The sequence below is a fragment of the Camellia sinensis genome, chromosome 14 (assembly GCF_055761805.1).
Source record: "Camellia sinensis isolate YWXY chromosome 14, ASM5576180v1, whole genome shotgun sequence".
NCBI classification, from domain to species: domain Eukaryota; kingdom Viridiplantae; phylum Streptophyta; class Magnoliopsida; order Ericales; family Theaceae; genus Camellia; species Camellia sinensis.
Window position 1 is genome coordinate 44,219,527 of NC_138974.1, and position 12,974 is coordinate 44,232,500.

At 37.3% G+C, this 12,974-nt stretch overlaps 1 protein-coding gene across 3 annotated transcripts in view; it reads left to right on the forward strand.

Annotated features, from left to right (window-relative positions):
• Nucleotides 1-1,825: 1,825 nt before the first annotated feature.
• Nucleotides 1,826-12,974, forward strand: part of CLASP (CLIP-associated protein) — a 19,001-nt gene continuing 7,852 nt past the window's right edge. For all 3 annotated transcript variants that reach the window (XM_082906448.1, XM_082906449.1, XM_082906450.1), the window contains exons 1-11: nt 1,826-2,482; nt 5,033-5,188; nt 5,303-5,365; nt 6,292-6,360; nt 6,567-6,732; nt 8,027-8,188; nt 10,167-10,264; nt 11,505-11,579; nt 11,660-11,728; nt 11,814-11,899; nt 12,001-12,118. In XM_082906448.1, coding sequence (XP_082762574.1) covers nt 2,150-2,482; nt 5,033-5,188; nt 5,303-5,365; nt 6,292-6,360; nt 6,567-6,732; nt 8,027-8,188; nt 10,167-10,264; nt 11,505-11,579; nt 11,660-11,728; nt 11,814-11,899; nt 12,001-12,118 — 1,395 coding nt within the window. In that variant the 5' untranslated portion in view covers nt 1,826-2,149. The remainder of the gene's footprint in view (nt 2,483-5,032; nt 5,189-5,302; nt 5,366-6,291; nt 6,361-6,566; nt 6,733-8,026; nt 8,189-10,166; nt 10,265-11,504; nt 11,580-11,659; nt 11,729-11,813; nt 11,900-12,000; nt 12,119-12,974) is intronic.

The following is a 12,974-nucleotide window of genomic DNA, read 5'->3' on the forward strand; positions in this document are numbered from 1 at the left end:
AACCTTGTTACGAACGCCTCTGCCAATTGTGCCCAATAGGTTATGCTGCCCTCTGGAAGTTTCTTGAACCAAGTCAAGCCTAGGTCGCCAAGGCTTGATGGGAAGAGTATACATATTAAGGCCTCGTTTCGCCTGTACACGGCCATAACCTGGCGAAAGTGGCTCAAGTGTGAGTAGGGGTCCGTCTTCCCTTCATATGTAGTGAATTTGGGCTGAAGGAAGCCTGATGGTAGGGCCGCGTTTTCAATCGCCGGAACAAACGGCGAAGTCTGTAGCCTTGCTAATGCTTTGTCCGTTGGTTCGTAGGCAGGGCGCGGTATTGGCATTCCAACCTCGACGCTTCCATGCGTTCGAGGAGCCAACCGTTGTAAGGCCGAAACTCTGTGTGGATCCCTTGCCCTGGCATCCTCTTTGCATCGTGCCTTTGCTTCGAGCACGGTTCGTAAGTCGGATGATCTGGGTAATTCCGTCTGTCTAGATCTGGTTTGGTGCGAATGCGAGGGCCAATACGTGCTTCTTTCAGTGTATGATCTTTCAGATCTCGTCATCTCAGACCTGGAGTGACGAGTTCTGGAAGACCTGGATTGAGTATCGCCTGTCCTGAGGCTTCTGCTCTCCCCTTGCGAGGGTGTGGTATTCTTACTACAATTTTCTGAGTGGCGATGAGACGTCTTGTTTTTGCGCCCCTCTCCTGTCGCCACTTCTCTTTTCTTCATCTAGCGTTTCAAGGCCTCCATGTCCGCCGCCATCTTCCTTATCAATTCATCTTGCCCTTTCACGCGGTCTTCCAGAGCTTGAGGATCAATCCTCTGCCTTTGCCTGTCAGGACTTTGTGAACGAGAGTGACGGGGGCTGTTAGTCTGCCTCCCCCTAGCATCCTTCCTGGAGTTATGTCGTTGGGGCTCCAAGTCCGCCATGGGAGGGATAGAAGGTAGTCCTTCGCGCCTTGTGCCCCCATCTGGAGTTTGCCCGTCGATGGCGGAATGTGGCAATTCTTTATTGTGCGCCATTGTTTTGTAAAGAGAAGCTTTAGTCAAGAGGTTTTGTTCTGTCTGTAACTTCCCACAGACGGCGCCAATTGTACGGGAAAGAAATAAACCTTCTTGTATAATCCTGTTGACCAAGTCTGCACTCCTCCGTACGACGTCGCCTTATCACCTGAAAACACAAACGTGAGCTAGCCGGCGGGTGTGTGCCGGAAACCTCTCCAATGCCTAAGTCAGCAAACTTGACAAATAGACAAAGCTCTGTGAATTCAGAAAGCAAAGTTGTGTGTTACCTCTCCCAAGGTGATGTTTGTGAGCTTTTATAGGTTTCGCATGACACAATCATAGTAGGACTTCTATTCCTCTACACAGAGTCCTCCTAGGATTTAACCTCCTGAAGAATAATCCTTATCCTCCAACACTCCCCTCACTGCTTAAACCAAGTGAGATGGTTATTACCACGGCCGAACTCCATCATGACCGAAGCAATCTTGGCTATGCTGAGCTGTAGAGTAGGCCGGACTATACTTAGTTCGGTTCTTCCCTTTACTCCTTACTTCGGCTTCTCATGTACAACTCATGGTACAGTTAGACCGAACTAACATGTCAAGACCGGTTCAACTCTAGGACCGGACTAACTCCAAAACATTCACAAGACCGGAGTAACTTATACGGTCATTCTACTCGGCCTTTCGTACTGCGGCCCATAATAGCCCATTTATCTAGCTCGGCCCAATTTTCATATAAATTACCCTCTCAATTATGGAGGTGCGTTCGGAAAACCAATTATTAAAAGAAATTGGAGATTTATTTATTTATTTTTTAATCATGTTTGTGGCGGTGGACTGGGCTTATTACACGGGTTAGGAGGTCTCAGTGCACTCTGGTACAGTGCGTGTAAATTACGACAAATATGATTTGGTAAATTTCGCAATTACTACCCGAACCCAGATAGATATATCTTCTCTCCTCCGTTGATCTGGCAAAAGCTTCCCACCCCCATTTTACTCTCTCTCTCTCTCTTCACACACACAGACCCACACTCTCTCTCACACTGTTTTTCCGCCAAATTCACCGACTCGAACCGCTCAATCCACCGCAGATCTGAGCCCTCCGCCGCCAGATCCAACCAGAGAAACCCTAAATCTTCGAAAATTGCGGCAATGGAGGAGGCGCTGGAGATGGCTCGAGCCAAGGACACCAAGGAGAGAATGGCTGGTGTTGAGCGCCTGCACCAACTTCTAGAAGCCTCCAGAAAGAGCCTGTCGTCGTCGGAGGTCACTTCTCTCGTCGACTGTTGCTTGGATCTCTTGAAGGACAACAATTTTAGGGTTTCTCAAGGTGCTCTTCAGGCTCTTGCCTCCGCCGCTGTTCTCTCCGGCGAGCACTTGAAGCTTCACTTCAATGCCTTGGTTCCTGCCACTGTTGAGCGTTTAGGCGATGCTAAACAGCCCGTTCGTGACGCTGCTAGGCGCCTCTTGCTCACTCTCATGGAGGTTCGCTCGCACACTCCTTTTCTTTAATGCGTGTGGATATATATTTCGTTTTAGTAAATATGTGATCTAATTATGGTCGTTTGGGCCAAATTGCATACATGCAGGGTTCGAAATTGTTGAATTTATTTTTATTTTTTATTTTTTGGGGGTGAATTCCAGTGTTTGTTGATTACAATATTTTTATTTTAATAGTTGAATTTTGGTGAACTGAAATTCGGGTTAAGTGCGTATAGGTATTTTATTTTATTTTATTTTTAAATTTCTTTCATATTTGGAAATGAACTTAACTGAAGTGCACTGCTGTATAAATCTGTTGAATCAATGATTTCGAATCAAATCTTTTGATTTGATTTAAATATCTTGAATATTCTTTTTTTTTTTTTTTGAACTTTCTCAAGTCAGCGGATGTTGATTTTGGCTGGTAATCATGTTTGTTTAATTCCATTATTGTTCCACTATGTAGTTAATAGAGATATTTATAGTTTTAGACTAGAAACATTCAATTTTGATATACATGTGATCACGTATATCAGACATGATGGTGATGACTAATGAATGCTATCTTCCCCCAACCTTTGTGGTGCGGGTGCAAGTAAGTGAATCACTAATCAGTATCACCATGAGGCTTGATGGTAGAAAAGATTGGAACAAACGAAAGGGAAAAAAAAACTAAACAATGGCAAAAGTCAAGTCAAGTCAAGTCTGATAAATCCATTACAGAAAGTCTGGTAGGCAGTGCATTGGATGAGGCTTGATGGTAGAAAAGATTGGAACAAACGAAAGGGAAAAAAAACTAAACAATGGCAAAAGTCAAGCCAAGTCTGATAAATCCATTACAGAAAGTCATATTTATATGTATCATAGGAAACTCTAATTGAAGTTACAAAAAATGAAACTGCAATAATTAAATCTCAATTAAACATTAAAATCTCAATAAAACCATTATTCCTAATAAATAATAATGTTAAATTCTTTTATTCTTTAACTTATTTTTCATTCAATGCCTTGTCATTTTCCATCGCTGAGTATGACCTTTTATGCAATCATATATATGATATAAGTTATGTAACAAGAGTAGGAGAATTTTATGTTTAGTGCATATGTAGTTAAGCATTTTTTGTTTGTTTTGTGTATTTGGTGGAGTTTACAAGGTGTAAGCTATAATCCTGATTCCTTTCATTCCTTATTTTCTCAAGAGTGCCAAGAGTATGTATTTTTTACTTTGATTTCTTGCCTTCCCTCCACCCCCCGTTGTTCCTTTTGTATGCTTTAGTTGTTGGAAAAGCTTAAAATCAGTGGGTGATCTAGTGCTTTGTACTTGGGCGGCATCCCCTTGGTGCATCTTTATTTGTAATACGTACTTGTTACTTATAAAAAGTCAGTGGGTAAGAATTGGGACCACGCCTGAAATTCGTAAACCTTGGTACATCCGGTTTAATAAACTTCCACAAAATTAGAATTCCATGATTCCCTGTGAGATGCTGTGTATATATGTCTACTGTCTAATTGCTAAAGCGAATGTGCCTTTATAATCATAACTCACAACCTCGATTTTGAATATATGTATATATTTAATTGGATAAAGTATGATAAAGGATATAAAAAATGAGGCACCAAAGGGGTGCACCTCGTATAGGTGTGCACAAAAGCTAAATCAATTATATAACTAAAACTATTTAAGAGTCTCCACAAAATCTAAAATTTAGTTCAAGAGTGGGTTAACCTGCTTGAAAATCAACTATACAAAGAGGACATACTTTTACTCTTGATTCTCAAATGGACTATTCTTTCTCAGCAAAAGTTCTTCCTATTTCTTTACCTTAGATTGTTCATATTAAAACCAAGGGAGCCAAATATCACACCTTTCTTCTCCTCCCAACCTGAGTTCCTTGCCAAACATAGAGAAGATCCCCCACCTTTCTAGGGAACACGAAGCTACTGCAAACAAAACAAGAATTAAAAACCACAGTTCTCTTATCATTTCACAATGGATAAGAAGATAGCTCATGGATTTTTTTATTGTGCTTGCACATACAATATCAATTAACATGAATTCAATTTTATTTTTTGATGAGTTAGACATTCCTATTGAGATTTCGCTGTTAGACAAATCATATGGTCATTGCAAAACCTACATGAATTTTGTGTTTCTGACACACATATAGTGGCTAGAAGGTACGAAACTGTTATATATGGGGATGATATAGTATATCACAGCCCGGGGGGGGGGGGGGGGAGTGTTATCCAACAGAATTGCTGGTTAGTTAGATTTATAGACTAATGGCATGGGCATTGAACTTGGTAGGCATTCTCTCATTCCTATATTGAGATGCTTTGTAATTTCTTGTTTGTTTTATACCATGGATGAAGGGCATTTTACTTAATGTTAAGACCACAGTACCAACTTTTGTTTGTCTCTTTGTGTAGATCATACTGCCATGCCATGTTAGGCTTCTTTCTTAGTCTATTGACATATTTGTGGAAGAAAAAGGGTAAACCACAAAAAAATAAAAATGCACTTAGTTTATGAATTATGATTGTTTGTCTCAGGTTTCTTCACCAACTCTCATTGTCGAGAGAGCAGGGTCTTATGCTTGGACACACAAAAGCTGGAGAGTTCGGGAAGAGTTTGCACGTACAGTCACATCAGCAATCGGTCTTTTTGCAGCTACTGAGCTCCCGCTTCAACGTGCTATTCTTCCTCCTGTATGGTCATTTATTATCTTTTGAGTGTAGAATAGATACCTTTGGTATGCAGTAATTTCACTTATTCTACATTAAAAAGAGAGAGAAACTTACTTGGTTTTTTTGGATTATCAGATTTTGCAGATGTTGAATGATCCAAATCATGGTGTAAGGGAAGCAGCTATATCATGTATTGAGGTTTGTAAAACTTATGGTGGAATTGTTTTTATTGTACACACTACTGACTACTCGTCTAAAGCTGAACAGTATTTCCCATTGGTCTTGATAAATATGAACTTTGTTATATTTTCTACAGTAACAGAGTTGCAAAAACTTTATTGCTCTTTTAAGGAATTTAAATTTTTTTTGTGTGTGTGTGTGTGTGTGTGTATGTTGGGGGTTGCTTGAAAAGGGAAATTAGTTTTAATAATGGTGCTCTTGAGGGAGTTATCTGAGCCTCCAAGATTCCAATTTTGTTTTACGGGGTGGCAGTTTTTTTACTATTGATTCCTCTGCGCAAGATGGCTTGAAGGGGTTTCTATGACCAGATAGCAACGAATGAGTAATTTGATGAGACATGAGAGCCTATGCAACAAATCAAATCTGCGGTAGAAGCTACCCTAAACATTGGACATTTAACTCAAACTGTTCACTCTATTGAAAATTCAAATTTGTTCTGACGACGAGATGCTGCTTTAATGCTTCTTTGAATTATTAATGAACCATTTCCATTGTCTTCTAATTATAAATTTGATAATTAAGCCCCAGTCAAATCAACCTCTGCTTCTTCAATGGTAGAAGGATATCGAGCACCTTTCATTCCTGAGGCTTTCCTATAACTTGAGCTGAAACTTAGTAGAAGGATATATGCAAAGTTTGAACATCATATTATGCATTTAAAACAACTTTGTTAGTAGTGGTATGTGTTGTATACATAGGGTGCTTATAAAGAATGTTCTATGGGAAGTTGTTTGGAAGAATGAGGAGGTAATAAGATAGTATGTAGAGAAGATTGCATCTTTTATTTTTATTCTGGATAATGAATAAGAGTTTCTGAATTTTTCTGCTCAATTATTCAAGTTTGTTTTGTTAGGGAATTTATCTGATTTTTGTTCCCTTCTCAGGAGATGTATACTCAGGCTGGGCCTCAGTTTCGTGATGAACTTCAGCGTCATCATCTTCCCACATCACTGGTGAGTATAATCTGTATGCAAAGCTATTTGAATCTGCTCTCTCCTTCGCCCAATACTTTCAAGATCAAGAACTCCTGAGATTGAGGTTTTATGTTTATATATGTTTCAATTTTAGATGATGATGTTTTAGTGTAGGATAAAATTTGAGCCTTATTTAGTTGATATTATCACTCAACTTTATTGATTAATATGGTATTAAACTGCAGTTAAGAGATATTAATGCCAGGCTAGAGAGAATTGAGCCAAAAGTTCACTCATCAGATGGACTTACAAATAATTATTCCGCTGTTGAGATGAAGCCTGCTAACCTTAATCCCAAAAGGAGCAGTCCAAAAGCCAAGAATTCCACTCGGGAGGTGTCTCTGTTTGGAGGTTTATGTGCTTCAATCTAAAACTTCACAGATATTTGGTGGTTGTTGACATATTTATGAATTCATATGAAAAGTTCTTTCTCCACATCTTATATTTTGTTATTGCCCATTCCTACTTGGTATGATGCATCGCATTACTGTATGCATTGATCACTTAAATATCTAAGACTATTAACTTACTGTATTTTTGTCAATTGGTTTGAGTTTGCTAGGTTATGTCAAAAACTATATTGCCTATATACTTTGTGGTTGATATCCTTAAGGTTGGAGCAAGGTTGGTGCATGGTGTGGAGGATTATCGTACTGTAATTTTTAGTTTGTTTGGAAAGAATGGAATAGAGGGACATTTGAGAGGGTTAAACTGTTCCTTCAAGTGTTGGATGCTTGTAGCATTGGCTTTTATTTTTCTTCTATTGTCAAATTTGTTAGTGGTGTTATTCAGGAAAAGGATACTTTTGTTTCAGTTACTTTTGATATTTCATGATTTTTAGGGTAGTCTGAAAATTTGGCTGGCTTGGTCAGTGTGTGTGCAGGGTTTTAATGTCGAATTTGCCCCAATATATATATATATATATATATATATATTAATTCTGGTTAATTCTTTACTCTTTAAATAGTGAGGTTTTTATTATTTATTTCCTTTTCCCTGTAGTCCACTTTTGGCTTTCTAGGTGATTGAATCACTAAGTTTTGTTACCTATAAATATGTGCGTATACATCATTTACTGGTTGTGCCATGAGATTTATTGAAGGTAGGGAAGTTTTAAGTTTAGGTTCTTAGATTAGCTGATTTTTCCCATGTTATAATCAGTCTTTGCCTTCTTATTATATGAAGATCCACCAATGTGCTCTATCTCTCTACACCATCAGACTAATAGGCAATGTGCAAGGTATTAAATCTTTCTTTATGCGAGGATCGTCAATGATGCTCTGTGGTATGGATCGGGTCTAGGTGTATGTGTAGCCTTACCTATGGATTTTACTGGAGTGCAAAGCCCCAATGTTGGTGGGGGATATTGTAGAAAATTCAGTAGAGCACCCAAGACCTAGGCAAACCTAGGTGATTGTATTATTATTTTTCCTTTCATGTGCAAAATTTATATAATCGTTGCTCATGCATGAATTTACAACATATAGCATATATTTGATGAGATCACATTGTTAGTTTAGTGCCTTGGAGCTGAATGATACATGAAACTAAGTATAACTTAATCTATAATTGAATGATAATAATTGATGATGCTGTGATAGTGAAATATTGGTGTTAACTTTGGTTTGTTCTTTGTGATGTTCAGGAGATAGTGATGTCACAGAAAAACCAGTAGACCCAATTAAAGTTTACTCAGAGAAGGAGCTTATAAGGGAATTTGAGAAAATTGCTTCGACTCTTGTACCTGAGAAAGATTGGTCTGTTCGCATTGGAGCTATGCAGAAAGTTGAAGGTCTTGTAATTGGAGGTCTGTTGCCTGTCCTCCTTTTAAATTAAGGCCTTGTTTGTCATAACCTAAAAAAGTCAAAAAATCAAAAAGTTACTATCCTATTGAAGTCATATCATCTTATTTAAGTCACATTACTTCTCTATCATATCACTAACCCAACCCATATTTCATAAAAAGTTAAAGTGCACTTATTTAAATCATCCCAAACAACCCCTAAGACTATTTTTAATGCTTTAATTGTCTTGTGATATTTTAATGAAATCATTTGTTCACTGTGTCTTCTAAAATAAAATTGTGATTAGAAGAAAAAAAGAGAAATTATGAATGTAAGAGTTCAAAAAAAGGGCCTGAATTGTTAGAAAGGTTGAATATGGGGTTTCTTATAAAATGTTTTGAAGGAATGAGGCATGTTTGATAAAAAAAAATTGTGGTGTGCATGCATTTTATTTGTTTAAATGAATTGTTGTGATGTAGGAAGCTGTAGGAAACCTAGACTAAAGAACAAGTGGATGTTTGGTGGGGTGAGGAGGATAAAAGTTTTTGGTTTAGATGAAAGGTATAAGATTTGGCTTGATTGGATGGTGTTTTAGGGTTGAGAGAGGGGACCACTCTTGGGTTGTGAATGGGAACCTGAGAATGGTGTCATTTTACAGATGAAGAAAAACAGAAAACACATAGGATTTGGTTGGATGCACAATTCTAAATGATTCAATTTTAAATTAACTGATTCAAAACTAATGAATTTCTAAATGAGTTGACTCAAAATTTAATCTCTGAGATTAGGTAATTTTATGTCTTAAAAGAGATAAAGAAATGTAAATTAACAAAGAAAGTGAAATTATAAATTTTGAGTTGTTTCATTTTATAATAAAGCCCGACACTTTTGGTTATCACATTTGTAACAAGCCAATTCTGAATGGCCTTATTCAAATTTACAGGACAACCACATGAGCTCTAATTCGAATGCCCATAATATTAACATTTTATGTAATACAACCATGACATAGTTTGTATGTAATTCTAGGCTGCTACACTTTGCCTAATTAAGAATCAATAATAGAAAGAAGTTTTTATCAATTAGAATATTCTACACCTAATAAAAGCCCGATGTAATGACCCAATAACATAATTTGACCAACAAGAAGACTCACGTACCCTACTATGGAGTAGGACTCCAAACACAGACTCACACAAGTGTGCGCACAAAAAAAAAGGTAAAAATTGCCTTTTCTTTCAAACATGTGGTTCTTTGAGCCCATTGATCACTGCAAAATCCCCACTAGCTTATACCTACAAAATTGGCAACAAAAACTACTTCAGTGCATTTCATAATTTATCCCCATATCACATTATGAAATGGTGTTTTTTTGCTGTTCATGTGCAGACATATAAAGGGTGTATCTGGTAAAGTTTCATTGCTCTGCAACCTCAATGATTTACTAATATTCTTTTGAGGCATCAATTTGACTATTATATATCCTTTTGATGTACCCCTAGTAAAAAAGAAAAAAGGAAACCTTTTGTTTTGCTTTTCTCTCTTTATGAATTACCCTTTTAGCTACTGTATTGCTTTCACATTTGATGCATTTGCTAATTTACTCCATTCCTAGGTGCACTCCCCCAAGCCCCCCCCCCCCCCCCCCCCGGTTTCATTGGTGTGCCTGGCACTACTTGGTTTTTGCATTGCTTTTGTTTGTCTTGTTATCAGAGAAACTACGTTACTGGTTTATGGAAAAATAAACAAGAGGTATTGTGCGTGGATAGAATCTCTGTTCCTGCAATCATTGTGCAGCTGTTTATTTTTATCTTTGTTTGGTGCCTGTTTTCCATTAAGAAAAAAAGGTATCATTACAGAATTTTTCATGTTAGTTGGTGAGGAGATTCACTGTACCTTTTATTCATCTAATATGGCATTGGCCTTGTAACATAGCATGGTTTTGTAATACTTGAGGAAGTTATATTGATATATTGTTTGTCAACTATTTTGTTCTATCAGGTGCAGTTGATTACCCGTGTTTCCGTGGACTTCTGAAACAACTTGTTGGCCCACTGAGCACGCAATTGTCAGACCGAAGATCTAGCATAGTAAAGCAGGTGTTGTAGAATTTTTGTGAATTTTAAAATGTTATTATAAAGCCTTCTCCTTTTTTAGGCGAAGGAGGTTGGTGGGTGAGGGAGTTGCTGATTAAAATTAGCCATGGGTAGATTGTAGCTTCATTTGATTGTTTGGTCACTCTAATTTACTGGAATCCAGTTGAAGTAAAATGCAGGATAGCTTTGGGTTTTCTTTGTTTTGCTTTAAAAAAAGAAAACTTTAGTTAAGCTATAAAATCTTAATCTGATGGAAAAATGTGCTGATTAGTTGTCTCTTTTTTGTGTGTGTAATCTTGCATTGATATTTGAGAAGTTGAGATTATTGTGTTTTGGAGCTCTGGTTTTAGTGGTTTGCAGCTATAAATTTCAAACCATCTAGTCATTTCAAGCTTCTTTTACCACTAGTTGCAATTTTTTATCATAAATTTTAATTTCTATTTTGATGATTTGTCCTCTTTGAAACATCAAATAATATGTGTGCTGTGCTCCTTAGTAGGGTACCTTCCACATTTTTCTTACTGTACCACAACTCATCCAAATTGATACCATTCTTAACTGTTTCCTGTGGTGTCTTGTTTACAATCCCAACCCATTTTGATGAACTAAATTTAACTAGATTAATCTTTCATTGCGTTCCAAGCAAAATGTCACAGTTCCTGAGCAAGCTTCAGACAGGTTTGAGTTGTCAATAAATTATAATTTCTGTTTGTGGACACCTTTGTAATTCATTAGAAGTGACAAAATTCCCTTTGTTAAATTATCTCTTGGAAATTTAGTATGAGATTTATTTAATGAAGGTTTCGAAAAAACTAATGGCCATTTTTTTTCACAAGAAATTCATTAGTGAATGAGCTGGAATCTTTGCTTGTTCCAAAAATTAGTAGTCCTTATTTTGTTTGTGAGATTCGAGTATTGTGAAACAATTGTGGTTTATTAAAGAATGAAAATTAGAAAAATTCAGTTTTCAGTCATCCAATATTTAACATGCATACATATATTTATCTGCCTGCTCCAATCCCTCGAACCCTGCTTAAAGCTTAAGCATATTATTGAGATAGAGGCTCCGGCAACTAGTTCTGTTGTCTTTATTATTGTGCTTGAATCCCACAGAAAACGATCATTTGCAGCTTGAAAACTAAATCCATTATATTCAGCAGTGGATTAGTCTGGTGTTTTTGTATTTTGTGAGTGCTTGCCAAAATCGTAGCCATGGTGAAACTGTTTTCTTTTATTTTGCTAGGCTTGCCACTTATTAAACTTCTTATCCAAAGAGCTCTTGGGAGATTTTGAAGCGTGTGCTGAAATGTTCATTCCGGTAAGTACACCTTTTTTTCTTATCAATTGTTGGGTTCTTGATACGCTCAAACATTCTTCTGACTGTGGTCTGAACCCCAGGTCCTTTTCAAGCTTGTTGTGATAACTGTCCTTGTGATTGCAGAGTCTGCAGATAACTGCATTAAAACGGTATTGTTTAGCTCAATAAATTTTATTGGGTACCTTCCTTCTTGATGGATATTTTTCTTCATTTTTAACCAACTTGTCTTTCTAGATGTTGCGTAATTGCAAAGTTGCCCGTGTTCTTTATCGTATAGCTGATTGTGCGAAGAATGACCGTAATGCAGTACTTCGTGCAAGGTATGATTGTGCTTCTTCTACATGATACTTTCTGTGTCATTGTTTCAGTCAATGCAATTTATTTTTCCTTTTTTCCTTCTCTTTTATTTGCTCTATTGCAGGTGTTGTGAGTATGCTCTTTTGATACTAGAATACTGGGCTGATGCACCTGAAATACAACGAGCAGCTGATCTCTATGAAGACTTTATAAGGTGTTGTGTTGCAGATGCAATGAGTGAGGTATTTGATGTACAGACAAATGTTTCCAGCACAAGACATCAGCACTGACATGCATATCAGCTATGATATTGTCATACTTGCGCACATGATGCGAAATGTACATATGTTTATTTCTCTGTCTTTCTAAAAAAAGGGAGTTCTTTATTCTCCGCACCACCAGCTGGTCCAACTTCTATTTGCTGTATACTATGTGAATACATTTGACGTCAAAATATTGGTGGATCAGTTGATGTTGCTTCATAGAGGAGATTTAATCTCAATTTTGGGTGGCATAGTAAAAGCTTTAATCTCAAATTCCTTTGTTTCTTTCTTTATTTTTTTAATTTCGTGGTTGGGAATTAATAAGTTCATTAATACCTAAACCACAACAAAATGAATGGACAAGATCATTTCAGACCTAGTTGTGGCCAGGGAAGCTGAAACTGACTCCTCACTTTAACTTGGTCATGATCAACCTTCCTTATCTGCCTAGAAGAAGCTTCCTTAGCTCATGACTTCCCAACTCATATACATGATATAAAATATCAGTTAGAGATTAAACCTAATGAGCTCTCTCTCTCTCTCTCTCTCTCTCTCGCTCGCTCTCTGGTGCAGCAGGTAGGTTCAATTTTTTATTTAGGTCCACTTGGATTTTCTTGTGTCTGGGTTTTATTTTATTTATTTAGTTTTTTCCTATTTGTTCTCCTTTTGCTCTTTCCACTGTAAGCCAGTTGGTTGGTTAATTATTTTGTTTCTTTTTCTAATATATTTGTTTACTTGTTGAACCATCATGGCAAATATGCAACTAGAATTGTGGACATAGTTGTGCAGGGGATAACTGTGGGTACCCACAGTTCTGAGTTGAATTGTAACTGTG